The sequence below is a fragment of the Urocampus carinirostris genome, chromosome 3 (genome assembly GCF_059441175.1).
Source record: "Urocampus carinirostris isolate Australia breed hairy pipefish chromosome 3, RoL_Ucar_1.0, whole genome shotgun sequence".
Classification (NCBI taxonomy): Eukaryota; Metazoa; Chordata; class Actinopteri; order Syngnathiformes; family Syngnathidae; genus Urocampus; species Urocampus carinirostris.
Window position 1 is genome coordinate 51910153 of NC_142351.1, and position 27963 is coordinate 51938115.

Below are 27963 nucleotides of genomic sequence, written 5' to 3' on the forward strand. Positions count from 1 at the left end.
GAAGTCGCAAGATGGCCGCTGTCGCTTGGAAGTGAGCTTCTCCTCCGCAACATGGAGCCGTGAGCGTGGACGACAGCGAGGGAGTCACGATTGGGCTTTTCGCTTTCTTTTATTTTATTTTATTTTGTTTTATTCCGTGAAACATCCAATCCATATTCTATTGGATGCACTTGGACTTGTGTGGGGAGTTGACGCGTCAAAATCACGCCGGGGAAACTGCCAGTAGCTAGCCGCGCGTGCGCGCGTACACGCACACACTCAGACACACGTCCACACTTGGCGTATCCATCCTCCACACGAGCAAACGACGTTTATAACGTTTCGAATTTCTGCGCGGACTCTCTGAACGCGGGATCGGTAGATGTTTTAGATTTCAACTTGACCGTGTTGCAAATCTCGTCAGTTGAAATGGTCGGGCTAGCGCTAGCCGCTCGCTTCAACATGTCGGCGGAGTGGTCGTCCAACCCTGCTAACTAGTGCGCAGTATCGCATCCTTTTCGCCGATTGAACATCTGTAAACGCATTAGGTTTTTTGACCAGCGATTGCGTGATTGGTAACCGAACTGGCAATGTTCCGAAGGGAGTGAATCGAAAAAGTGTTAACGCGTTGCAGCTCCGCTGGCCTAGTGGCTCTGGGTGCAATCCACCGAAAAAAAAGATGGACGCATCGCTCAACACTTGCACCTAAATCGAAGACCGTCTTTTGGGCGTTTAGTTTTGTGAACGGGGGTTGTTGGACTAAATCGCTGATCATTTCTCGCTCGGTTGGGTGTCGATAGTTAGAGCGCCCCACTTGTCACTCAAACGCTGGGTAGACCGTTAGCTGGCAGTTAGCTAGCTGGTCTTGCCCCTCTGATCCGGTTCCAGTCACGGCGTACCGAACGTATTCCGAGCCCGCCCCCGGACACACGCACAGGCTCAACACCAGCGTGATGGGCGTGCAGGGCTTCCAAGAGTATTTGGAGAAACGCTGCCCCGGCGCGGCAGTGCCCGTGGATTTGCTGAAGTTAGCCCGGACCGTGGCCCGCCAGCCCCCGCACCTGCATTCCCACCAACATCACCTGCACCACTCTCACCACCCCGGGCCCATGCCTCCACCCCCGCCACCTCCCCCGCCCACCAGGATCTTAGTGGACGCTGACTCCGGCCTGCAGCGTCTCTACGGTGGTTATCAAACGGACTGGGTGTGTGGCGGCCAGTGGAACGCCATGCTGGGCTACTTGGCCGCCCTGTCGCAGGCCTGTCTGTTCCAGGGCGGCCTGGAGCTTGTGGTGGTGTTTAACGGCACGCTGGGCAAGGAGCGCTGGCCCGAGTGGGCGCGGCGAGCTCAGGGCCAGCGCCAGACTGCGCAGCTCATCGTCAACCACGTCGGCGGCAAGGCCACCCCGCCCCCCCGGGCTTGGTTCCTGCCCCCGGCCTGCCTCAGCCACTGTGTCCGCCTCGCCATGTTCCGCTTCCGAGTGCGGGTGAGCCACTTCGTCGTCATCTATTCCTCTTTTCCGCTTGCATAGTTTGTTTCATTACAACATTAGTGCGCGTTACCGGCAAAAAAGGAACGAATTACAGTTACTTCCAAAATAATTGCGCTTAACCACCTCCCATATAACTGACACCCAAAACTAGCCGTTTACTCAAATAGAGTATGTAGTTACAAATTACCGTGTATATACTCACATTGAAGCTGCCCCCTTAAACTGGTTCTAAATCGCCTCATAATAAAACATAAAAGAAGAAAATGTGTACACTACCCTGTGGAAGTGTACCTTTCGTATTTCTTTGCTTGTGCAATCCAACACAGGCGGAATAACTCCATCCATTTTGTCTTTAAACCATTTCAACGTTTCCTTCTCCATTCTTGGGAAAATCCAATACATTTTCTTTTTTTCACCTGGCCTGGTGTATTGCAAAAATAATTTTCAGAAATAGACACAAAATTCACCCCAATTTTACTATAAATTCTGTACTCACATTTTCCCCATTAATTTCGTTGTTAGTGTATAAGCCATGCCCCCTCCCCACCTGTTGCCGACCATTCGTTAATGGCGACGGACAACCAAATATGTACATTTAATCTCCCTTCCCAATTTTAATATTTTATAGTTGTAAATACCGCTTAGACGTGAAACTGTGCGGGTCAGATGTATCGACATTTCGTTCTGTATACACGTGTACACGAATGACAAAGTATATCTGAATCTGAAGTTACACGGTAGAGTAAAAAACAGTAGGGATAAATTCAGCCTTCTTGAACTCCGTGCCTTAGACGGCACCACTTAGTAACTGTATTTCGTAAGTTGTATTTTGTAGGTGGATATAAACAGGCCCACCCTTTTCTGATGTTGTAGTTAGTGTTGTGTTGCTGGCGAATTTAGAGGCGTAATTTACTTCTTGAGCAAAATAGGAACCGTAGAAGAACAAAAGGCATTCAAATTCATAATGTGGTTTTAAAAAAAGAGCAGAGCAACGCACCATGTTGTAACGACAGTTGAGTTACAAAACTTTATTGCTAATGCGTTACAACACTCGTTACAGGGAAATGTACTGGTAATTGCGTACCGGGAACGCATTCCTTTGTAACGCGTTACTGCTAACACCTTTCAGTACATAGTAGGGCTGCATGATTAACCAAAATCGAATCGACATTGCGTTGTGACGCAGTGCGATTGTGTAATCGCATATCACTGTTTTTTTTTTTTTTCAAGGATTTATAGACGGCAAACCCCCAAAAGAGTGTGCCGTTTACTTAAATTTCTCATCTTAAATCACCTAAAATCTCTATCCAAGACTTACTCAAAGTAAATTGAATTGTGTTGTTTAACTGTTTGGAGAATCTGGACGGTTTTTATCTCTTTTGAAAGGTAACGCTCTGAAGTTTTGTCCCAAACTGAAATTATCACTGCAATTGCTACCAACATGTGCAATCTAAGTTGGAATACACAGAAATTGAAGGCTTTTATTCTCGCCTACATTTTCTTTGCAATCATATACAAGATGTGTGTAAAACCGCTGGGACAAATGCATATTACCGTATTTTTATTGCAGTGTGTATTCTGTAGCACTATATAGATACTCTATATAACACGCTACATTGGGTATCAACACGTCACATTGGCTATTTGTGTATTGTATTCTTTTTGCTTTATTATTGTTTTGTTCTCCAGCGCAGGGATGCTGCTGGAAGTGTGAATTTCCCTGCGGGGATGAATAAAGTATCTATCTATCTAAAGCTTTACCTGGTCCCAGGTCAAATGTGATCACAATCTGAAAAAAAATAAATATTAAAATTTTTAACATTTTTCTAAGGGTATGTCTAGGCGTCTCCAAAAGTGGCTATTTGCAGACTGCAAAAAGACCAGTGACAGGGAACATAATATAGAAACCTCTTTGCTTTTCAACAGTCTGACTGCAGGCGGGTTAAAGCATGTTCCTAGTATTAACCCTTGGATGCGTAAGTGGGATCAAATATTACCCCATGGGTTGTTGTTCTTCAAAAGTTGTAATAACGTCGTATTCCAAGTATTCCTCATAAAACTTGTATGACATGATGTCATAAGTATTTTTGTTCCCCCCCCCCGTGTTACCCACTGGGGTTGCACGATTTTGGTAAACAAACTACCGTATTTTCCGCACTATAAGGTGCACCTAAAAGTCTTAATTTTTTTCAAAAGCTGACCATGCGCCTTATAATACAGTTCGCCTTATATATGGCTCAATATTAAATCGCAAGGTCTCGCAACTTACGCAACAGCCGCCGACTCGATTTTCCCCCGAACGTGGAGTAGTCCGCGGTGTATGCTGGGATTTATATACCGGCGTTTCATTGGCTAACCAATGTGTCAATCATCATTTGAATTGATCACTATTGGCTAAAGTTATTCGGAGCCTTGGATTGGCTAGAGGGCCAAAACAAACCCTGCAATTGGCCGAAAAAGATGTGTCAATCATCCGTTAAATCGATCGCTATTGGCTGAAGTTATTCGGAGCCTTGGATTGGCTAAAGGGCCAAAACAAACCCTGCAATTGGCCGAAAAAGATGTGTCAGTCATCCGTTAAATCGATCGCTATTGGCTGAAGTTATTCGGAGCCTCGGATAGGCTCGAGGGCCAAAACAAACCCTGCAATTGGCCGAAAAAGATGACTGAATAGCAAGCTTGCTAAACTACGCCATAAAGAAACATGTTTCATTAGTCTGTATTTGTAAACTTTTTACTCTCCTGGATTTACTACACTCACGGTTGTAAGAAGACCATGATTGCGTATCATTATTGAACGTGAGAACTTAAGTGAGCTATGCGGCTTTATATTTTCCCGGTATCTTGTTTTAGAACGATCTTGATGATGCTGTGATGAGTTGAGTGAATTAAACTCAATTCCAAGTGTTAATTGTCAAATGCACAGTAGTAAAGTTGCAAGCGAAAAAGAAAATAGAAACTAAGGAATGGTTGGCATTTTTTGAATCCCAAGACTTTAACCTTCCGAATGATATTTGAAATGATGCATTTGAGTGACATCGTACGGACACCGCATCCTTTGCAAGCTTTGGGAATGTTAAGGGGGTAATCAGTTTGACTGAATCATCTATTTTGTCGACGTTCCCATTGTAGCGCCTTATAATCCGGTGCGCCTTACCTATGGAAGATATAGGACCAAAAACTATTTTTGGGGGGTGCGCCCTATAACCCGGTGCGCCCTATAGTGCGGAAAATGGGGTAATTATGATTTTCATCTCATCTCATTAGCCGTACCGCTTATCCTCATTAGGGTCGCGGGGAGGCTGGAGCCCATCCCAGCCATCTCCAGGCAGTGGGCAGGGGACACCCTGAACTGGTTGCCAGTTAATTGCAGGGCACACAGGGACGGACAACTCATTCGCTCATTCACACCTAGGTACAATTTGGACCGGCCAATTCACCTGAAATGCATGTTTTTGGAACGTGGGAGGAAACCGGAGTGCCCGGAGGAAACCCACGCAAGCACGGGGAGAACATATGTCAAACTCCGCACAGGAAGTCTGGAGCTGGATTTGAACCCGCGACAGGTTCCCATGACAAACTGTGCCGCGCAAGCACTAACCACTGCGCCGCGGTGCTGCCCTAATTATGATTTTTCAGACCTAAATTGCAATTTCAATGCGATTCTTGATTTTAAAAGAAAAGTGCATTTTAACCTAAAATAAAGTACCTAGAGACTGAGAGTTTATGACTAACAAAATATCAATTACAGATGTACAAATAAAAACAGAATTGCAGTTGAATAAATGGTCTTTATTGTCATTATACAAAAGGATGACAAAATTGGAGGGCTATCCCTTTCAGTGTAAGAAAACGATTAAGAGAGCGGCTGGCAAGCTACACATTAGAGTCTGGTCCTTACGACTCTGCAAGGTCTTTGTGATAATTAAAATACAAGAGTCACAAATGTAGAGGTTTTCCACGAGTAGTAACTCCAAGTCATCCGTTTTATTGGTAATAGATCTGGCAGTGGTGGCTTAAAAGTTGTTAGCCTAGCTGTTAGCTTTCTCTTCTGACACCGCCTTATTCAATTCCTGGACGCGGTAAAAATCCAAGGAGCACCGGCTGGTGATCAGCTTTTCTTTGCACTCTTCTGACATCCCTCAGTTTCAGATTCAATTGATCAATTCATTTTCAAAGTAATAAGCTGGTAACGCTATGGGCTTTCGTGTTCATTTTGGTGGCCAGCTGCTTGACAGGCTGCTGTAGGTGCTCAATCAAAGTCATCCACACACGTCTTGCCAACTTGGCCCCGCCTTTATTGGCTGGTGCCATTAAAACTTGCTTCTGACTGTCCGGCGCAATTAACCCCCGAAATGTGAAAATTCTTGTTGGCCAAACGCTCAATCACCCAAATAAACAAACTATGAATCGTTGAATAAACTGCAGTGTTTTGCGGTTACACTATTGCACCGTGTTACATCGCTATATAGATTGTATTTTGGTTAATCACGCAGGCCTATTGCCCACCTACCCGACTACAGTAATTGGATGTGTAAATTTTGGGATGCAAAAATATTATTTAAACTAGGGGACTTGTTACACTTCAAACTTCAGCCTCTACCCAATAAATCTTTAGTTTCAATTGTCTTGTTGGAATTGAATTTTCTTTTGTTTGTGTTGGTAAAAAATAAGCCATTTTTGTTCACTTTGCTCTTCTCCAGACTAACATTTTTGAGAACAGTGAGCCCCTTCCTGAAAATTTAGGGTCAGCCTCAGGCTCACACAATCACACAGGCAGTTAAAAGCTAATGTCATGCGTTTTCCTTTTTTTACTGAAAAATGACAAGATTAGTGATTTAAAAAAACAAAACAAATCTAGTTAGAAAACAACTGTGAGTAAGTGATGACTTGCGCTGCTTCAAATTTGAGGTGCCAAATGTCACGATTTTAAGGCAATCATTAAGCCTCTTCGGAACTCCGGTATCACCCTGCACCATTCTCTAATGACCGATCCTTGATGATGTAATTTAGATTTTTATTTTTTATTTTAGGCACTTCTAAGTAGTTAAACTAATGATATATCAATTATGCCATTAAGATAGGATGGCATACGTTACTAACGAGAGGGGCGTGAAAGGGACCATTAAAAGGTGTGTCAGTATGTTTTTTTGTCTTGTTGAAAATATATGTTGATTTTGCACCTTCGAATCATGGATATCATGTTTCTTGCGCCTACAAAGTCCAAGAAAGATGCAGTCTGGTGTCCGTATGGATGCCACAACAAATAAAAAACACTTTTGTCTGTGTGCACATAAAGACCACTAATGAAATTGATGCAGTCCATCACAGCAATCCGCAAGCATTCTGTTTCTTCTGGATGCTGCATGGAGAGTTTATGGAGCTATAGAAATTATACTCAGCAGGCAGGGGGGTCAGGCTTTAAATATAGGGTTATATAGGTTACCTTTCAAAATGAAGTTGTTCACAAAACAAACTAACTGCATGGTCTGACATTCCTCGGACGTTTCAAAGACCAAATTTCAATGAATCAATCATGCAAAATAACAGTCTTCTACACAACAGGTAAAGGTGGTGCATTTGTCAAAAGTGAAAATAATGTCTGCAACGTGTATCGGTGAGTGAGTGAAAGTTATTAGTACAAGTAACCTACTAACAACGCCCCTCTCTTTTTTTTTATTTTACTGAAAGACAAACCATGAAGCATGGGAAATACAGGACTGTCTCAGAAAATTAGAATATTGTGATAAAGTTCTTTATTTTCTGTAATGCAATTAAAAAAACAAAAATGTCATACATTCTGGATTCATTACACATCAACTGAACTATTTCAAGCCTTTTATTATTTTAATATTGCTGAATTTGGCTTACAGCTTAAGAAAACTCAAAAATCCTATCTCAAAATATTAGAATATCATGAAAAAGTATACAAGTAGGCTATTCAACTAATCACCTGAATCATCTAATTAACTCGAAACACCTTGCGAGGGTTTCCTGAGCCTTAAAAACACTCAGCTTGGTTCAGTAAACTAAATCACAAGTATGGGGAAGACTGCTGATCTGACTGCTGTCCAGAGGACCATCATTGATACCCTCCATCAGGAGGGTAAGACACAAAAATAAATTTCTCAAAGAGCAGGCTGTTCACAGAGTGCAGTTTCAAAGCATATCCACAAAAAGTGTTGGAAGGGAAAAATGTGGCCGGAAACGCTGCACAACCAAGAGAGATGACCGCAGCCTTATCAAAATTGTGAAGAAGAGCCGCTTCCAGAATTTGGGGGAGCTTCAAAGACAGTGGGCTGAAGCTGGAGTCCAGGTATCAAATCCCACAGTTCACAGACGTGTCCGGGAAATGGGCTACAATAGCCGTATTCCCATGGTCAAGCCACTTCTGAACTCAAGTCAACGGAAGAAGCGTCTGACTTGGGCTATGGAGAAGAAGCACTGGACAGTTGCAGAGTGGTCCAAAGTCCTCTTTTCAGACGAAAGCAAGTTTTGCATTTCATTTGGAAGTCAAGGCGCCAGAGTCTGGAGAAAGGCTGGAGAGGAGCAAAATCCAAGTTGCTTGAAATCCAGTGTGAAGTTCCCACAGTCAGCAATGGTTTGGGGAGCCATGTCAGCTGCTGGTGTTGGTCCACTGTGTTTCATCAAATCCAGAGTAAATGCAACTGTGTACCAAGAGATTTTAGAGCACTACATGCTTCCATCTGCTGAAAAGCTCTATGGAGATGAGGATTTCATTTTCCAGCATGATCGGGCACCTGCCCACAGTGCCAAAACCACCAGTAACTGGTGCACTGACCATGGCATCACTGTCCTTGATTGGCCCGCTAATTCGCCTGACCTGAACCCCATCGAGAATTTGTGGGGTATAGTTAAGAAGAAGATGAAAGACACCAGACCTACAAATGCAAATGAGCTGAAGGCCGCTATCGAAGCATCCTGGGCATCAATAACACCTCAGCAATGCCACAGGCTGATTGCCTCCATGCCACGCCGGATTGCCAAAATCAGCAATATTAAAATAATAAAAGGCTTGAAATAGTTCAGTTGATGTGTAATGAATCCAGAATGTATGACATTTTTGTTTTTTTAATTGCATTACAGAAAATAAAGAACTTTATCACAATATTCTAATTTTCTGAGACAGTCCTGTATATTTCACTTGGGAAAAATAAAACCCTTAAATTACAAAGCCCATACAAGGAGCTGTATGTGTGCTTCTCTATTGATAAAGGAATTCAATAGTTTTTAAAATATTTTAATTTGTTTGACGTAATTATCAAGCTACTTAGGTCTTTGATTAATATACCCTGGATGGCTGAAGAGCGTCATAGTATGAATCTCAGCAATGTGGGGATACATCCGATTATAAGTTGCTATTGAACTAGTTAGGTGTTGAAGTCCTATACCAGGAACTCCAAATAGTTGCTATTGGCTGTGGCCTCAATGTAACTGTCTCAGGATTAAGTCTCACCTTAAGCACTTCACCAGTCTGGGGCAAGCTCCTTTTCCCTCTTATTAACTGCGGGACGGCACCTGTATCCGATCATGCAACACATAACAATGTGCCTTGCAATTGCTTTTTGTCTCCTGGCTTCATCAACAGAGCATACTTTGAATAAATTCATGTGATTTCATTGGGGTTCATATCCCTTACATGTGTTCTATATAGCATGCCGCCAAATACATAACTCGTTATCATACTGTGGCCTGCTCGCTCGCTGTGGCACGTCAATCTACTCTGCTGCTCCATTTCGCATTGGCAACGCCGGCACCTGAGTATTAATTGAAGTAGTAAATGAAGTAAAGAACTCTATTGTGTCTTTAACTGAGTTATCCAATTATAGCATTACTTTCTAAAGTAGTGAAGAAACAGTAATGATTAGCAAAATAGTTATCGCAAGACACTTACTAACCAGGCTGACTCAACCAATCGTGGGTCAGCTTTTAAATGTTGCAAGACCAAACCTAAAAAAAACGTGAGTCGTGATTGGTTGCTACCCGAGCAACCTTTTTTTTCATCTTTAGTGGACAGCAAATGTCTACGTGGCTTGTAATTGATCACACCGCCTGCTTTATTCACCAAAGTGGCACATTTTGTCAAGATGGGGCACTCGCGTCAAAAATATTTTCAAAGTCACTTGCCCTTAAACTTCGAAAAAAAAGTTCTATTGATGGCATGCACAAATACTTAATAATGTTTTTAAGATTGCACTTTAAAAAAGGGGTTGTTTGTAAATTACATATTTCTTTGATTGCATTTCTACATAGATTTTCACTCTCACAGCAAACTGGTTTTGGTAAAGGAATTTTGAAGTCACCTTCAAGTATTGTCACAGGTATTTACATTAAAAATATTGCCACAGCGTCACCCCGCGGAATTTTCAATTAACGTCTGTTGAGTGTTATTCATGTCGGGATTTTATTGATACAAACATTATACACTTTCTCAAACCAAATGCAAGATAAGTTTGGAAAATGTACAAAATGCCTGCCTATGTTTGGATGACTCTTAACTTCCTCTTAATATTTTTTTTTTAATATTTTTCATCATACCTTTATCATCAGAATGACTATGAAGACTTTTTGTGTGCATTTTATTTTACCTGCTATATCAACTTAAATGTGAATTTTATTTAAACTTAATGATTGGACCTGCGTGGGTTGTCGCTAGTCTGCGGGTGACTGCAAAAAAAGAGAAGCTCCTGATGACTTTGTGTGTTTTTCTTTCTGCAGGTTGTGCAGACTTTGGAGGATCATCACCAGGAAGTGCTGTCTCTCTACAGGGATTACGGATTCGCGGGCCTGATCGCTCAGGATTCTGAGTTTGCATTGTGCAACGTGCCCGCCTATTTCTCTTCGCACGCACTCAAACTCAGCTGGAATGGCAAAAATTTGACCACACACCAGTACCTGCTATCTGAAGCTGCCAGGCAGCTTGGGCTTAAAACTCAACATCTGCCCTGCTTCGCTGCTCTGCTTGGTAAGATGCCGACTGAGCTGTCCTCATTTTCGATATGAGCACACCCTGTCACACGCTTTCTGAAGCGGACATGCTTCTGTTTGTCATGTCTCTCTAAGTTTTATACCCACGCAATTAGATTTTTCTAATTTCTTTCCCCAAAGGAAATCATATTCTGCCTGATGAAGACCTAGCTGCCTTCCATTGGAGCCTGCTGGGACCAGAACACCCACTAGCCTCTCTCAAAGTACAGTAGTGTTAATAGTCTTGGATGAAGTAACTACTATCTACAACAGTTAAATCTGTGAAAGCTGTACTGGGCTCTAACGTTTCCACCAGTAGAACTGATGCGGGTAATAGTATTACAGCATGACAATATTCATCTCATTTAAAAAAAAAGATTATGGCTAAGATATTTTGCTTTTAAGAAACATTTATCTTCAATTTACACAGTTTCTAAGAATTTTTTTAAAATTTAATGTATATACAAAACCGCGAAAGAAAAACAAGGTTGAGGACGTGTCCAAAATAGTCAAAAAAGATAAAAATCTAGTTAAGAACAAACAAGCAGTAAAGAAAAGCAAGAAAGAACAAACATTTGAAGTGAATAGCTCTCACCATACAAGCATCGAGGAATGGCAAAAGGAAGAAAGTCAGTCCAAAAAGAGAAAAAACTGGAAGCTAAGGAGACACAAATGAGACCTGAAAATGGTGACGAAGCTAAGGAAGAACCAAATGTAACGCCGCTTGCACACAAAAAATGGCTCCATTGAAAAGCTCAATTGTATGAAAATGAAATTCATACAACCCAAAAGAAAAAGGCAAAAAAAATGAAGAAGGAAAAATGGAAAAACGAAAGCTGAGACAAAATACACAAAAACGGAATCCAAAATAAAAGACTGGACTTGTCGTCTCACTGGAGGAGACAACTGAAAAGGTAAAGCACAAGCCCACTGCAGTCTTACCACCTCTTGGCAGATCAATCAGAGAAGATATGCATGCTCGAAAACGATGGCATTGTGTTCAATGTTAGCATACTTCAAAGAGAATACTCAAATTTGGTGACATCATAATGAAAAGGGTAACAATTCTTTCTGGCAACGAGTGGAAATTGGCTAAAGTTTTAGAGACGAGGACTGATAAGATGGACTCGTGAGAAGAGTCGGATTCGTGTTGTTGACCAGTAAACGGGAAAGGAAGGATCACGCACAGGCAAGCCATCCATCCATGAATGGCCAGTGCAGCACAATGCACGCTAAGGATTTTTTTCAGTTGAAATGCTCTTTTAATTCATGTTTGTTAGATCATTCTTGTTGCAAATTAATATTTCATATCATTATGTAAAACTTGTAACATTGTAAATAAAAAGATCACTATGTATTTTATTTATTTTTTTACTGTAAAGCATAGGTTAAAAGGCTCCATCATCAATCAGCAGGGTCGCTACAGCTATTCCTCTTCCACTCAAAAAAATAATCATAACCTTTTGTCGATACATTTTCACAATTAAGATGTTAGATTTTGACTAGGACGGTTTTCTCTTGTGTTTATCATCCCTTGCCCCTCATCACATTTATGTTTCATCAAAAACGTCAAATCTGCTCTTTCTTCCCTCTACTGTAGGTGCGAGCCCATCAGTTGGTGCTGCCTCCTTGTGAAGTGGTTATCAAGGCCGTTTCTGAGTATGTCTCCTCCATCAAAGACCTTGGGAACCTGGACGCCATTGCGAGAGATGTCTTCAAACAATCGCCCGTGAGTCACCATCGAGTGCCTAATTAAATCACAAAAAAATGTTACACTGTTGCTTCACTACCTGTCGCAAGTCTTGATGATAGCGGTATTCTTGGGTGGGGGTTCTTAGGCAACAAACGATTGCTAACCGAGTGGGCTTTTGGGCAGAGTGGCCAGTCAGAATTCTATTATGATTAGTGGTTGTTGGCTTTAGGTGTGCAAATGACAGTTTTGGAGCACTCTTGTTCATGTGAGGTTGTTTGTTAGGCTTTTATTTTGAAAGCTAAACTTTTATTTTTCTATAATACAGGAAGTATTGCAGGCGTGTTAGAAATTGGAGTTACATGGGTAAGGGAGAGAGAGAAAAAATATTGCCAATGAAGTGCAGTAAAAGGCAAGGCAGATTAAGCACAGCCTCAAATGTCACCAAGGAAATATACATATATGTACAACTAAAAGTATAATAAATGGTTTTGTCAATTGAGTGTTAATGTTTTATTTCTTTCAGAATTTTGGGATTCTATATTCCCTAATGTCTGTTATTCCACATTTACCATTCGAATGTACGATGTACGAATTCCTCTTGGCAGTATTATTATAACTTAGGCCAGTGTCTAAACACTACATTGTAAATATTTTTGCCTTTCTACTCTCTCTTTAAAGTCTCTGTTACATGTTTACCTTGGGTTGCCATGACCAGTCTCTTTGCATACAATTTTTCATTATGTGTTATCAATTGCAATAAAGACAATTCAATACAAAGTACTGTGAACAGCAGAGTTCCAACCTTAAAGAGAAAAACAGAACCCACACCCCACCAACTTGAACACCAATTCATTTTAGATTTGATTTAGTTAGAATAATTGCAATACTATCGAGACTTATCTCCCCATTTTGGAGAGACAACTTGACAAAATGTTGTATTGGCAAGTCACAGTTTTGCACAGGCTTGTTTTATGTTGAAGCTTTTGTGGTGCCTAATGTCATTATGAAATCTGTGGACGGGACAAATGCTCGCCAGCACATCGAGATTATTTTTAAAGCCCTATATTTCTTGTTCTTACCAGCTGCTGGCTTAAATGAGCTATGTGATACCACAAATGAAATTGTTTATTTCCTGCTGATCAGCATCAATGCTATTGATGTGGTGGTCAACACGCTGCTGTGTTTCTTTCCAGTCACGCATGGAAGACAAGGTTGATCGCTTCAAGAAAGCCGTAGAGTATTTTTCAGCTGCCTCCAAACCTCGATCACCCAACCTGGGACCTACCGCTTTCATTTGTGAGTAAAACAGACTAGGTTGAAAAATCACAATTACACAGCTACATTTGTAGATTTATTTTTTCCTGTTCACCTCACTCTTGTATTCACAGGACGTTTATTTTTTATTTTTTCTCCTGACCTGCTTGCATCTACGAAGCATTACACTGACTTGTTCCTAAGAGCCAGGATTGGATTTAACTTAATTCATCACCATTGGCGGTGAAAACGTTATTGAATATGAAGTCTCGCCTTCCCAAAATGTGTAAATTTGTAAAGACTGTTTTTAAATGGGAGAGTACGGTAGAGTCAAATGCAGCTTCTCACTGAAAGACTAGGCTTGACTCCAATGTTAGATATTAAAAATGGGCAGTGAAAGGGAATAGAGTTTAAGAGATAAGCCATTATCTGTCTACGGAAACTTTTTGCGTGCATAGGTTCACAGTAGTTGAACAATACAATTGTACAAGTAAGGAGTGGTGTAGGTGGCCCTTACTGTATATATATTTGGGGTGTAGGGTACCTCATTTTATATTCTAAAAAAAAGCAAACATTCATGCATGAGATATTCATGTTTTTAGTTTGTGTTGGTTTTGTCTACTCTACACTGCATTCTGTGTAAGGGCAGACTTTGATCGGTCAGCATCGGCAAAAGGATTGATAATCTTTACAAATCACTGAGAAGGATTTTTTTTTTAAATAATTGTACCCATTCCTTTAATTTGTATTCTGTGTACTTCCAGTACCTGGGTTTGGACTTTCGCCATATGGGGGACCCTCTGGCCCCATGGGACCGATGCATCCTGGGAAAAATCAGGTAGGCCCATTCGTCTTGTTCGTTTATTGAAACGCATACATTGTATTATTGCAAGTAGCACAAAGCTAGACATGATGCAATGCTAAATGCCCATACAGTATATAATGGTTGGATTTTGAAAATAAATTCCAGTAAAAAATAGTTGATTTTGAATGCCTCAAAATGTTTTTTGAGCAACGAAACCACCTTACAGAAGGATGTGGTTCAGTTTTAACGGATGCATCAACAAATAATGTTATTAGCCAGGTCGCTTAACAGTTGAAAATATTAAAAGGTGTGTCAATTACACCTTTTCAAAAACGTTTTTATTTCATACATATTAAATCTATCTCGGGAGCGTAACATCTTTTTTTTTCCCCTCTCCCAAATTATTTTATTAGAGAAATAAATAAAACAATTTCAACAATGGTAGAGCTCTGAAAGTACTGGAAATAATTTCTGCATTTTGTATCTGGAAAAAAAAAGATTGTTTTTCAATTAGCCTACCTGAAACACTCTATAGGCTTAGGTTCTTCTTGCGTGAACTCTCAAAACCTTGCACATTTTTATTTTACTTTTTTAAGAGAACTTGCCATTTTTTTGATTGCTCGATGTCTTCCGGTGACATCACAGCTTTAAGGGATATGAGGTCAAACTGTCTACTTAAAGGATTAATTTCTCGAGATCCATGGTGTGTGGAATATTATGGAGCATATCTGCATTATAGTGGGAAGGAAAACGACATGTTCTGTGCCTACTTGGAAAAAAAGGTCTTTTATAATACCTTTAAGTCTTCAAAAAATATTTGACTCTTGTTATTCCCCACAAGTGCAGATGTTTGTAAATGCAAAATTGTCTGTGTGAAAGGTAGTCTTGCCCATTTGTGCGGAGTGTCTTTGGTAACCTTTCCGCGGTGAGTGTAAATTAGTGGTGTAAGATCTTGGGCCGGCCAAAACACCTATCCTCCCGAGTCCTCACAAATGAAATATGAAAAGTCTAGTTTGCTCCGGGCTCAGTCCCTCAAATCAAGTTAATTAGTCGGGTTTCGGGGTGGTTGGATGTTTTTAGGCCCTATCTTACCTCCAGTCAAGCTTAACACCTTGCCTTCTTTTTTTCTGTCTTTGCTATCAGTTCTTCCCTGCCCCAGTTGCCGGCTTCAAAGCACCTTTTGCAAACGCTCCGTTTGGACCCGGTTCTTCTCCTCTGTTTGCAAACCAGCTGCCGCCATCCCAAGACTGCAACGATTCATCCACAGGAAAGATGGGCTTTTCTGATTGGTCAGCGCCATATGATTCCTCTCAGAGCGGAGGGCGTTTGCCCAATCACCACATTGGTGCTCCATCGGGACCTTCTCCGTCACCCTCCTCGTCATCGGATGGAGATGAACCAAACGATACCAATACAAAGTAAGGCACGGACGGAAACTTAGTTTGTTGTGTTTAGTAGGGATTGGTGGTATATTTTGACATGGGTTAAGCGTCCTTATCAAAGTTCTGCACTTTTCAGCAGTGGTATTTTTAACATGGCTTATATACATTCGTAAACTAATTTAATTTAGGTGGATAGACATTCATCAGGGGGCTTAAAATCTTTGAAAGTGCTTTAATTTTAACGTTGTTTTCAAGGTTTAAAAAGTGCATGGATTTTCGATGTAGCGCTTGTAAATATATGAAATTGTTGCCATAATTCTTAGGTTAGGTGTTGGGCTATGGTTGGGAGCTATGATTTGGGAGCTTCAAATAAGGGTTTTAAACTTAATGTATATCCAAAATAGGACTAGTGTTAGAAACTAAGGTTTAGGCTCCTTATTAGGGTATTAAACTGAATTTGGGGGTCTGAAATAGAGTTGTGCCTAGGCTTACAGCTAGAGTTAGGTGTAGGGTTAGGAACTTTTTTTCTTTTGGCGGTACTGGGAAATTTGCTCTGAAATTCTATAAAGTGCTTGAAATTGTATTTTGCCATCACATATGATCTTCGGCCTTATTTTGGTGGTTCTTATTACACAAGTCCCATACCCTAATCTAGGTGCCGAATACCATGCACATTTTTTAATCTGGTGGGACCTTTGACAATGAACTTTTCGTGAATAGTTGCATTACGTAGGATTAAGGGATTTGCAGCTTTTGAGACAGCACCTGTACAAATATAGTAAAAAAATAATAACAAAGCCAATATCTTTGCACAGTTTTGTAAGCGTGGTGGCACGACTTGACCTTTGTCTGCTGTCATAGCCATTTGACAGACAAGTCGTCTCGCTGGGAGGATCCCGGCGGAAGGGAGGGCTCTGCTTCCGGCGTAGCTTCTCAAGGCAACGGGAGCGGCTCAAGCATTCCGTCACTTCTGTCTATGGCCACTCGCAGTCACATGGACATAACCACACCCCCTCTGCCTCAGGTTAGTCATTAAAAAAAAATATGTATGCTGTGGGCGTCAAGAAAAAAACCAAATGTGTTTTTCAGGTTAGTGCAGAGGTTCTCCGTGTAGCTGAGCACAGACACAGAAGAGGGCTGATGTATCCGCAGATATACCACATTTTGACCAAGGTGAAGAGCTGCCCAACTTCTATCATTTCCCGCTACTTGGCCTGGTTTGGTCCCCTCAAATAACTGCGTGCTCAACCGCCCCTTGTCATAACCAACAGGGAGAGATGAAAATGCCAGTTTGTATCGAAGACGAGTGTAACGCTGAGCTGCCTCCTGCCTCGCTGCTGTTCCGTGCCGCCAGACAGTACGCCTACGGCGTCCTCTTCAGTTTGGCCGAAACACATCGCCGCCTGGAAAGACTGGCCCTCCGCAAGAGAACGCCTTTGGAAGGTTTGGGCCGCTGTCAAGTTCTTGGAGGTCTCAAACATTAGCATATTTTCTGAGGCTATGTTCATACTTCCTGGACCAAAAGAGATAAGATACTGTAACTCTTTTTAACTTGTCTTGTTCTCAGGTGTTTGGTTAAAGGAGCTTTATGCAGTGCTTCCCATAGAATTTTGTGATACTCCTGTGTAGGGGGTTCTGGGGGTGTGTCAGAGGGCCTTGCCCGAGGGCATACGTACACTAGTTATGAAGGGCAACGACACAGACAAGAGTTCAATGGAAAAAAAAATCTGCTCGTTTTTAATTTAAGAAGAAATAGTGTTGTTCGATGATGTGCTATATTAAGATATCTTATCGGCGAATAAATGGACCAAATCACTGATAAAAAATTTAAACTTAATACTTATATCAGTGATTTAGTAAAAAACAGTATTGAATATCATACTTTTGTGATTGCTGCTATGACAATATGGTGGTTCTTCTTTGATGGTTTACAGGAGGTTATTTCATTTCTGTCAAGCTTAGACAATCGCTCCCCTTATTAACGATTGCTATTCCCTTTTTAAGTGACTTTTTAAACACAATGCAGCACCTATTTTTTAACACCAAGACAAAAAAAAAAGTTATATACTGTGCACAATTTGAAAATGATCTTAAACGTATGAAGTACAGTATGGGGGAAACGTATATGTTTACAAGTATGTTATTGCAACGTGCAACTTATTACTGATGAAAATTCGAGCTCTCTCAGCTTCGCTCCCAACCAGATCGTCAGATTTTTTTGTTACTTGAACCGATATACTACAAATAATAATGTAACATTATGCATGAAAAGAATACATGAAAAAAACGATCATACTATATTATACTAGCGTTTATTTTTTCACTCTAATGTGAACTTTTAACTAATTTAAACTTTTGTATTTATACTAAGCAACTTTGAAGTCAACCAAAACAGAATCCCTGAAAAACAAACTACTACAAAATAAAGATTTAAACTATTAAGACTTTATAGTTTATTTGCCATTCAACTGCTAACTTATATAGATTGAAACGACACAGAACATCTGAAATACACGCAAAAATGTAAATTAGTCTCTTGTGAATATTGGCATTAGGAACACAAAGTGCTAAGCTTTGATGCACAATGTTTTGGAACCTTATTATAAATAAAATGAGTCATAATAAGGATCATTTTCCTGCTTTGGCTCATTTTTTAAACTTTATTATCCTTTTTGTCCTCCACAATGCAGACTTTTTCTAGCCCCGTTCCTGTGCTTCATGTGCTGCTCCCCCCACACTTCTCTCCCTCCTCTTTTCAGTGAAAAAAAATGAGTGGTAGCAGCAACAACAACATAAACAAGCTTATTTACCAATTAAAAGCGGGTAGGAAACACTGAGTTCACTGTACATTGACAGTTGCGGAGCACAAACACACGCTAGTGATTGCGATCATTCAACTCCCCCTAAGACCCCATCCCCTTCCTCAGTAAACACAGGAGCGCAACAGCCAGACAAAAACGTGTAAATTAACCAATAAACTAATTAACCGAAGAGCAAGGAGCAGACAAAAAAGCGTGCAAGCGAGCACACAAAGGTAATTACTAGCTTTTGTGTTAGATATCACAAGTTATTTTGGTCAACTTCGCATCTATATATACTTAAAAACATTATTACATTTTTATTAATACAAGTTTACTGGCTAGGGTTTTTTGTGGTATGGGAAACACTGGACAGTTTGGAATATGAAACTTAACTCTGCTTAACTCTCTTATTACTATCACAGTATCAATCTATTTGGGGGGTTTTGGTTTGGCACTTTGACTACACTTGAAATAGGCCTCTTTCACCATTTTAATGCTACACTAATAAATAAAATAAAAAACCTTGGGACAAGCATATAGTAGTTTCTCACGATGTAACAAAATATATTCAATTGAAACTTAAGGACATGTCAAACGACACACCCGACCATAACAACTTTTTGAATTGCCATTGCAATGTCTCAGTTCCTCCAGTGATTATCAAAGAGTGGAGCAGCGGTAAAGCTAAGTCTGCGCTGACTCCCGAACTGGTACCAGCACTGTGTTTCCGGGAGTGGACCTGCCCTAACCTGCGGCGCCTGTGGTTGGGTCGCGCCAGCGAGGATCGCTCCAGGAGAACCCGAGCCTTCCTGGCTTGCCTTCGCTCTGACTGCCCGGCCCTCCTCAATCCGGCGCAGGTCCCACAGCATCTGTTGCTCATGTGCTGCGTGCTCAGGTGGGAACCACACCTAGCTAGTTGCTATACTAATGGACACAAATACCACCTTATTCCATGCTTAAAGGGTCCACACGCTTTGCAAGTGACTTGAAAAGCGTGTGGACCTTTTATCCAGCAATTCTGCTATGTTCACCATTCTATAATTGGAATGCATTACATTTTGTCGGCGTCACTGCAAATCTTTCCCATTTATTCAGGTATATGATGCAGTGGCCTGGAGGAAGAATCCTTCAGAGAAATGAGCTGGATGCTTTCTTAGCTCAGGCTGTTTCCAACCAGCTCTATGAACCCGACCAGCTTCAGGAGCTCAAGGTAGTTCTCTTCCTGCCATCCCTCAGACTTTTGTGCCGCTCTGTTTTGCATGTGGCACTTTGCTTCCGCCAGGTGGAGAAGGTGGATGCCCGAGGCGTGCAACTTGCCGCTCTCTTCATGGCCGGTGTGGACACAGCACTTTTTATCAATGACGTGTGCGGACAGCCATTGCCATGGGAGCACTGCTGTCCCTGGGGTTTCTTCGATGGGAAACTGTTCCAGAGCAAACTGGTCCGCGCCGCCCGCGATCGGACTGCCTTGCTCGACATGTGCGAGGGACAGGTATGTTGCGCTGCAAAAGGTGTTGGACGTCACTGAAGTGGATAAGCAATTACAATATGTCTGTCCATTTTGTGCTTGCCAGGAGGAGCTAGTGTCCAAAGTGGAAAAGATGCGTCAGGCTATACTGGAGGGCATTAATTTGTCTCGTCCTCCACCTCCTCCTCCACCTCTTCCACCCCCTGCCTTCTTGCCACCAACTATGGTGCCCCCCTTTTACCCCATGCCCCCGCTCTACCCACCTCGCCCCATGGGTGGCATGCCTCCTCATCATCCACATCATTTGCACCACCCGGCTCAGCACAGACCCCGAGCCTTCCCAGGTACGACACTCACTGGTAAAAATTCAAAAATGTTTCAGTCGCTGTCACACACATCGACTGAGTTATTTTTTTGTAAATACCCCAGGTATTCAGTCGATCCCGCCTCAGGGAGGAAAGTTGGAGATTGCTGGCATGGTTGTTGGCCAGTGGGCCGGCAACAAACCCATACGTGGCCGAGGGGGCTTCAACATGCAGGTTGTTTCGGTTGGAACCGGAAAAGGGTGAGTTTGTGTGGAGAGCTTTATTTGAATGGCGGTCGGATGTTATCTTCTCAAAATATGCAAGCATGTTTTTCTTGATTATTTCTATTTTAGCAAAAATACAGGGTATTAAAAAAATATTCTTTGAAGTGTATTTATCAAGGAAAGTACATGTTTAAGGCAAACAAAATTAAAGATTATTAATGTTTAACATAAAAAAATATTCTTTCATATTTGAAAAACAAATTCAAAAGCATGCGTATTATGTGAACAATATCACAAATGTTTAATGTGTGCACCCACTGAGACACGGCATATGTTAATTCTGTGTAAACCAGATCTTGGAAAACACACTGAAGCGTCTTTTTGGTAACAGTCTCCAGCTAATTACTATTTTTATTTCTTTTTATATAAAAAATTAATTGCTCTTAAGTTAGTACAGGGAAATAAATATATTTATCATGATATTTATAAATATTTAAAATATATCACATTTTTTGAAACACCCTTTATACATTGCTATTCAAAATAATAGCATTGCAATGTGACTAACCACAAAAAGGTTTTAGTATATTTTTATTGTTGCATGCCAAACAAGTTATCAGTAGGTCCAGTAGATTCTCAGACAGCAAAGAAGACCCAGCATTCATTATAGGCCCGCTCCGAAGGCTGTGTAATTGGGCAAATAGTTTAAATGGGGTGTGTTCAAAAAAATAGCTGTGTCTGCTGTTGAGTGTAAAAAATGTATTTCTGAAAAAAAGTAGTATTTAGCAGTCTTAATACTTAGTTACATGACCAGTTTTTGATGACTGCTTCATCTGTGTGGCATAGTCAACTAACTTGTGGCTCCTTTCAGTTGTTATTTCACCTTATGTTTGCTTAACCACATTCAACAATTAATTTACATTTGTTTTGCTTCACAAACAGCATTTTTTTATATCACCCCACAAGTTCTCGATTGGATTGAGAACTGGGGAATGGGCTGGCCACTCCGAAACCTTAATTTTCTTGGTTTGTAACCAATACTTTGCTCGTCTATTGGTGTGTTTCGGGTCGTTGTATTGTTGAAACACCCATTTCCAGGGCTTGTCCTCTTCAGCAAAAGGCAAGACAACCTCTTCAATTATGTTGACATACACAAACTGATCCATGGTCTTGAATTTGATAAATGGGCCCAACACCAGAGTAGGAGAAACATACCCAGACCATGATACTTGCACCATCATGCTTCACTGTCATTAATGTGTACTGAGGTTTGAATCCAGAGTTACTGGGTTGTCTGACACAGTCTGTGGGTGGGCCCTGTACCCAAAAAGGACAATTTTTCTTTCATAGTCCACAAAATGTTCCTCCAACTTTCTTTAGGCTAGTTGATGTGTTCTTTGTTACCTTTCCTGCAAATCCCTTTTTTAAATCAGAGGGACTTTGTGTGGGATTCTTGAAAAGAAATGTGCTTCATATTACTTGCAGGTAACTGCAGACTGTGTTTGATTGTCCTGCAACTGATTCTGGTTATTCTCTGGTCCATTTTAATAGTTGCCTTCTGTTTTTTCCATGTGTCTCTGGTTTTTCTACCCAGTTTAAGGCATTGGAGTTCATTTTGGCTGAACAGCCAACATTTTTTTGCACCTCTTTATAAGTTCTTCCCTCTCCAATCAACTTTTTAATTAAAGAACAGTTTTTTTGGAGCACTGTCTTGAACGACTTATTTTCGTCAAATGCATGTTCAACGTGTGCTGACTTCTTTATCCTTAAATAGGCAACCTGATTCACACCTGTTTTTGTTTTTTTTCTTCCCCAAAATTGATGACCTAGGTGATGGGTTGCCACACCATATTTTTTGACACACCCCTTTGAACTAATTTCCAAATTGCACAGCCTTTGGAGCGTGCCTTTTACGAATGCTGGGTCTTGTTTGTTTCCTGAGAATCTAATGCACCTACTGCTATTCTGGCATCTGACAATAACAAATATACTAAAATCCAGGGCTATTCTGGTTAGTCACATTCCATTGTTTTTATTTTGAACAGCACTGCACCTAACTGTACCCCCAGGATACTGTATTGAGCTAAAACTGATTTTAACACACGTTCACACCTCTCATACATTTGTACATGTATACTAAGATAAGCTTTGTAATTTTTATATTTTATTTTATTTTCCCCCTATGAGAGCTGTAAATGTTGTTGAATGTAGCAGACTTAACAAAGATGCCCACTGACCTGGCTGGTTCACTCGAGATCCAATTGGTACAATCATGGCCCTTCGGTTCCACTTTTGGTCATCACTATACTATAATTTATTGTGTGTTTGCGCACCACAGGAGGGGCAAAGAGATCCCAGCAAAACTGAGAGGAGGGAAAAAAGCACCTGCCAACAGAACACAGGTATGGCCATGGTTTTAACTAGCAAAAGGTATTTAAACTTTTTGGCGGCTTTGGTATATTGCCCACTATGTCCTGACACTTCTTTCACCCACTGCCACCAGACATCGTCGCCCCCTCCATCCATCAGCCCGCCGAAGTCTTCAGAAGAGGCGGGATTAGCCCCAGAAGCGGCCAGCCGGCAGCTAAATGGCAGCTCGGCAGTCGTGGGGCAGCCATTGGAGCTCCCCAACCTGGCCCAGCCAATCCATTGTGCCTTAGCCAGCAAAGACAACCAATCAGACGGGGTACAAGCAGAGTCCCCCTGTTGCCTTGACGACTGCTCGTCAGAAGGAGCGCTACAAAAGGAAGAATGACGCACTAACAGCGTCCTTGGAGAAAGTTTGTGTTTGACTGCCTTTCCCCGTCTTTATAGCCCCGCACACTAACTGTCTGATGTCATGACACAGAGCAATATGCCCCCACGGGCACCGAGCGTCTCCATCTTGTGTGCTCCGTGTGATGGGTGCAGACAGTTGGCTGTCACTGCGGTAAAATTCCATTTTTAGTTTTCCTCATGTGCTTTTTTTTTAATGAGAGATTTTCTCCATGAGTGTGTAAGCACCCGCCCCTCCACAAAGAACCCCACACCCCTAAACTGAAAAAAGTATCCCCCCTATCACGTTCCTGCCACAAAAGTTAGGGCCCTTCTCCAATACAGAGGCTACATGCACTCTTCATGTTGTGTTGAAAACTCCACGCAGAGGTTGCATTATCCGCGTAATGGTGACAGACTGGATGTGGTTTCCACGGTGGCCATGTTCGGTAGCTGCTCTACCATTGCTTTCCCGTATGAGATCTGACAAGGGGCAAGCTTTGCGCATGGTAACATTCCAACGTAATGTAATGACTTGTGTGTCCGGTGTGCAAAAGGGAACAAAAAAGCAAACCCGCTCTGCTCAAGTACCGTTTAATCAAGCTCCATTTTCAACGGATCTTTGGAGCACTTGTGCACCCCATGTAGCTTAGTTCTTAGTCTGTGCTAAGAAATCCCATGAATTTACGCACCTTAGCCCCAAAAGTATGCAAGGTTAAAACCCCCCTCCAAAAAAGTGCATTATTATATTTATCTCTCCCCACCTATCCTTTCCTCCCAAAAGCTTTGATTGTACTAGCCCAACACAAGCACTTGATGTATTTAAATGTAAAATTATTTAGGAAAAAAAAGCCCCTAATAGTGATGATTTGACAGTTTATGTCGTGCAAAATGTTATGATGACATTTAAAGGTAGAATTCTATTTGCGAGACGTTAGAATGTGTACAGAGTGGTTCCAGACAAAGAGGCACTTTGTTTTCAATCTGTCAAACCACACTGGACGATCCTCTGCCGGCACCTTTTATGAGTTCCAGGCCAAAAAAAGAAAAAGACTGCTCAGCAGACACAGGAAGCTTCCAGGCAGACTCCGCCAAGCAGCCTCAAACCTTGACTAAGAAACTTTACATTGACGCGTGATTCCCCTTGGAATCATCGTCACTTTTATGTCCAAAGGGTATTTGAACGCTGCGAGCCGAGCGGGTTGAGTGATGCCCCCTAGCCCCGTCCTTGGGTGGCCATTGTCGAGAAGCTCTGAGAGCTCGCTCCTGCGTTTGACTTTAGAACAACAGAAAGCACTTTGCTGCTTCTCCGGCGGGATGCTGTCCCATCGGTGGCGGGACACTGGTTGGAGCTCTTTTCGCCCTCGGTAGCTTTGATAGCGTAACAGGAGTATGCGCATGCTCTAGCAACGAAAAGCCGGTGCGTGTTCACCGCAGACCTGACCAGAAAGCACCTTATTTTCAGACCACGTTATGACTTGCACTCTTTGGCATGTGGCAAAATTGACGCGACAATAATCCAAGTCCTGCAGTGTATGTCATTGTGGTTGTGTCATATGTCCCCTTGTTGCCAGCGCCAACATTGGTGGCTGAGCCGGCATCAAAAGAAATAATAGCCAAGCAAAGGATAAGTGCTGGCACCAGCGCTCTACTTTTTCCTAGGTGAACATCTTCGTGGATATTTACACACCTAGCACGTTATGGCGGGGTTCAAGAATTGAATTCCGCTGGCCTAAAATGCTAGATGGCGACCTGCGTTGACAGTCGCATACTGACTTACTTTCAACTATTTTGACATTAGCACACTTTGTGTTAGCCAGAGAGCCATTTGCTCTATAAGGCCCTCCATCCATTTACTGCATACTCAAACGCACACACACCGATATTGGGTCACACACATTGGTGTCTGTCCTTTGGCGCTGACGTTTCCGTTGCCCACAAAGTACCAGTTACTTCTATGGACATTGTTTGGTAACTTGTTTAGCTGGCTCAGAAACCCCATGCTCAGTTACAAGTCACCAGTTCTGGATTGTTGTGCGCACACACACACATTAACGCACACACACAATTTCCCGAGTTCTACAGTAGCTTGTATGGATCAAAGAGCAACAGCATCCATCATGTAGTCCCTCTTTTGTCCTTGTTTGCTTTTTTTCACTGGTGAGCTGATTAGTGACTTTATTTGTTCTGCTTGCTAACCCGACGACCTTGCTTCAACACGTCGTCACCTCCTCTTGTGATGTATATTATTTGCCTTGATCTTTCTAGGCAAACGGAAACACAAGCACGTTTCAGTCCCCACGAAGCATCAAGTTCAGTTAGGACTTAGTGCCCCATTTCATGGATTAAAAAAAACAAAAAGCAAAAAACAGCAGTCGTGTTGCATAGATGTACACAAATTTAAGTTTTAAGGGTGGGTTCTTTCAAAAGAATTGCAACTCTTTGTGAAGGCGCAGTTTGAAAATCACTGTATTGATGGAAACCTTCAAATTTGAAGCTGGTTTGCCTGTCAGCAAATCATGTATTTGCTTCGTGGGTGGCTTGTGCTGCCCACTGCGCCAAATCACTCATTGAGACGCAAACAGGACAATATAACCAGTCCTGACTTATCCGTTATGCCACCCTGGCGGCCCCACGCTTTTCCGGTTGCCGTGAGTCGCCTTTCTCCCGTCTCTCTAGGTTGCTTCACCCTCTTCCACTGCGCTGCCCCGCCCCTTAATGAACCCAACTAACAGTCAAAGTTATATTAACGTTAATAATCTGTTTTGTATGTATCTAGCCAGTTTGAAACAAAAAAAATCTGAAAAAAAAACTTAAATTGAGTTGTGCAAACGTGTTTTTCTTCCTATTTTAATGTTATGACATCTTCTAACCCTTATACCATCGCTTCAGTTAGTACTGAAATACGCTTAGCCAACCTAGAGATTTGAACTGTAATATTCGCGATTTTCCTCACTTCTATATGACATCTTTAGACACTTTCACCGTTAACGTACGTAAGTAAATATTGCCCGTAACCAATCGAGAACGTCATCTGCTCCGTTGATTTTCATAATATCCCCGGTGATAATTTTGTGGTCCATGGACTCAAAGCAGCAGAAAGTCTCAGCTAGCGTCCCTCCCCATTATCCCCACCCCGACCAAAAACCAACCACCCGCAACCCTACTGCTGACACCCCAGAGTCTCCATAGTGGCGAGCAACTGCACAGTGCGTGCTGTGTTACACTTTCATAGCTGTCATGAAATCGCAAAATAAAAGGTGCGAGCAAGTGCAGGCTAGGAGTGCCAGGCCTGTTATGGCATCCACTTTGCCATGCATGCCCTTGCTTTTTTGGTGACTCCTTGGCTAAATTCACGCTGTGCCAAACGTTGCTCGTTGGGTTTCCAGCATTCCTCTTTCTTCCCCCGGGATAGTTTCCTGGACGTTGTTGCCTTAACTTCCACAAGTGCGCACCCAAGGCTTGTTTTCCTTAAGAGAAAAGAAAAAAATGAGATGAGAGTAAAGTCTGAAAGTGGACGGACATTCACATTAACTATACGGTGTGAAATGGAAGCTACTGTCCAAAGTGGCAGAGGCTGATTTACACGTTTACGTTTTGTTTGAAAATAATCAAGGGAAAAAAATCATCATTCGCAACATCTTTGGGTGAACTCACACTGGCAGTTTCTTCTGCACCTGCTAAAGCCTGACTTTCCACCCTCTTCAGTCCCAGTTCGGCTGGCACTCACGTTACTTCACCAAATTGCCCGGGCCCAGTTGCCTCCAAAATTAGAAAAAAAAACATCTATTCAGGCAAGATGAAGATGTCCTGTTTATTTGCCTCAGCTGTTTAAATCACAGGTACGTATGGCCCACCTCTACAAAATGTGCCCAACTGGGAATCTGTGCAGTTCTGAGGCCTGATTTGATTGCACTCACGGTACCTTCAAAATCTGGATTTTGGCAGCAAGCATTCCTGTGTACGGCACGATACTCCTAGTGTGAGTGCGCCCATAGCAGAAGTTGTCGAGTAAGGAACTGTTGACTAAACAATGGGTTTTTTCATTAATTCCCCCGTCGAGGCCTGATTTGTTAATGATATATTTACTCAAATCCCGGTGAATATATTTGTGTGGTGTTGACGTCTAATGTGTTGAAGTCTGAAGCTGAACGCGCACTTGTTTTGTTCACAACGTTTCGGAACCATTTTGATTAAAATTTGTAAAAATAAAAAACAAAACGGCGCTACCACGCCACCATTGGCCGTCCTCCAAACTTAAAATGGTTCGCCTCAGCTAAATTCTTTGCGCAGCCCAAATCCCTTCCCTGCCAAAGTGCTCCCCTTGATTAAGAGGGGAATATAAACCCACCTTGTTCAAACATGCCTTCAACACAAACACGTCAATGACCCCCACTACCCACCCAAACGACCTGTGCTGCAAAAATGGGTTCAAATGTATCCATGATCTTATTGTCCCAGAGATATTATCATCATCATTTTTATTGCTGTTTTAATTATGGTTGGTATCATTTGTCATCATTGTTAGAATTATGGAAGCACCAGACTGTTTGTGAAAAGATGGGAGGAAGAAAGAGTCGGTCAGTGACATTTTTTTTGTCTGGGTGTTGATGGTCTCATCTCACAGATGGAGGAGAGGAGGAAAGGTTCTGAAAGAGACAACCATGGCAGTCATGTTTGTACTGGTTGGGAAATGACTTACAGTGCTGAAATAAAATTTATTCTTTTAGTAAAAAAAGAATAGTGTGGCCAGTCTTATTCGGGTTGTTGGTTTGGGGGTTAAATAGCATGACAAACGCCACATTGATATTACGTGT

At 41.8% G+C, this 27963-nt stretch overlaps 1 protein-coding gene across 1 annotated transcript; it reads left to right on the top strand.

Moving 5' to 3' along the window:
* Positions 1 to 27887, top strand: fam120c (family with sequence similarity 120 member C). Its single transcript, XM_088332329.1, has 17 exons — positions 1 to 1466; positions 10212 to 10458; positions 10602 to 10684; positions 12061 to 12189; positions 13347 to 13449; positions 14172 to 14245; positions 15356 to 15630; positions 16456 to 16618; positions 16684 to 16767; positions 16866 to 17037; positions 19041 to 19290; positions 19491 to 19605; positions 19678 to 19887; positions 19970 to 20207; positions 20293 to 20428; positions 22731 to 22794; positions 22896 to 27887. Exons 1-17 carry the CDS (start codon positions 933 to 935, stop codon positions 23145 to 23147), a joined length of 3129 nt encoding a protein of 1042 aa, XP_088188455.1. The 5' UTR covers positions 1 to 932; the 3' UTR covers positions 23148 to 27887.
* The last annotated feature ends 76 nt before the right edge of the window (positions 27888 to 27963 follow it).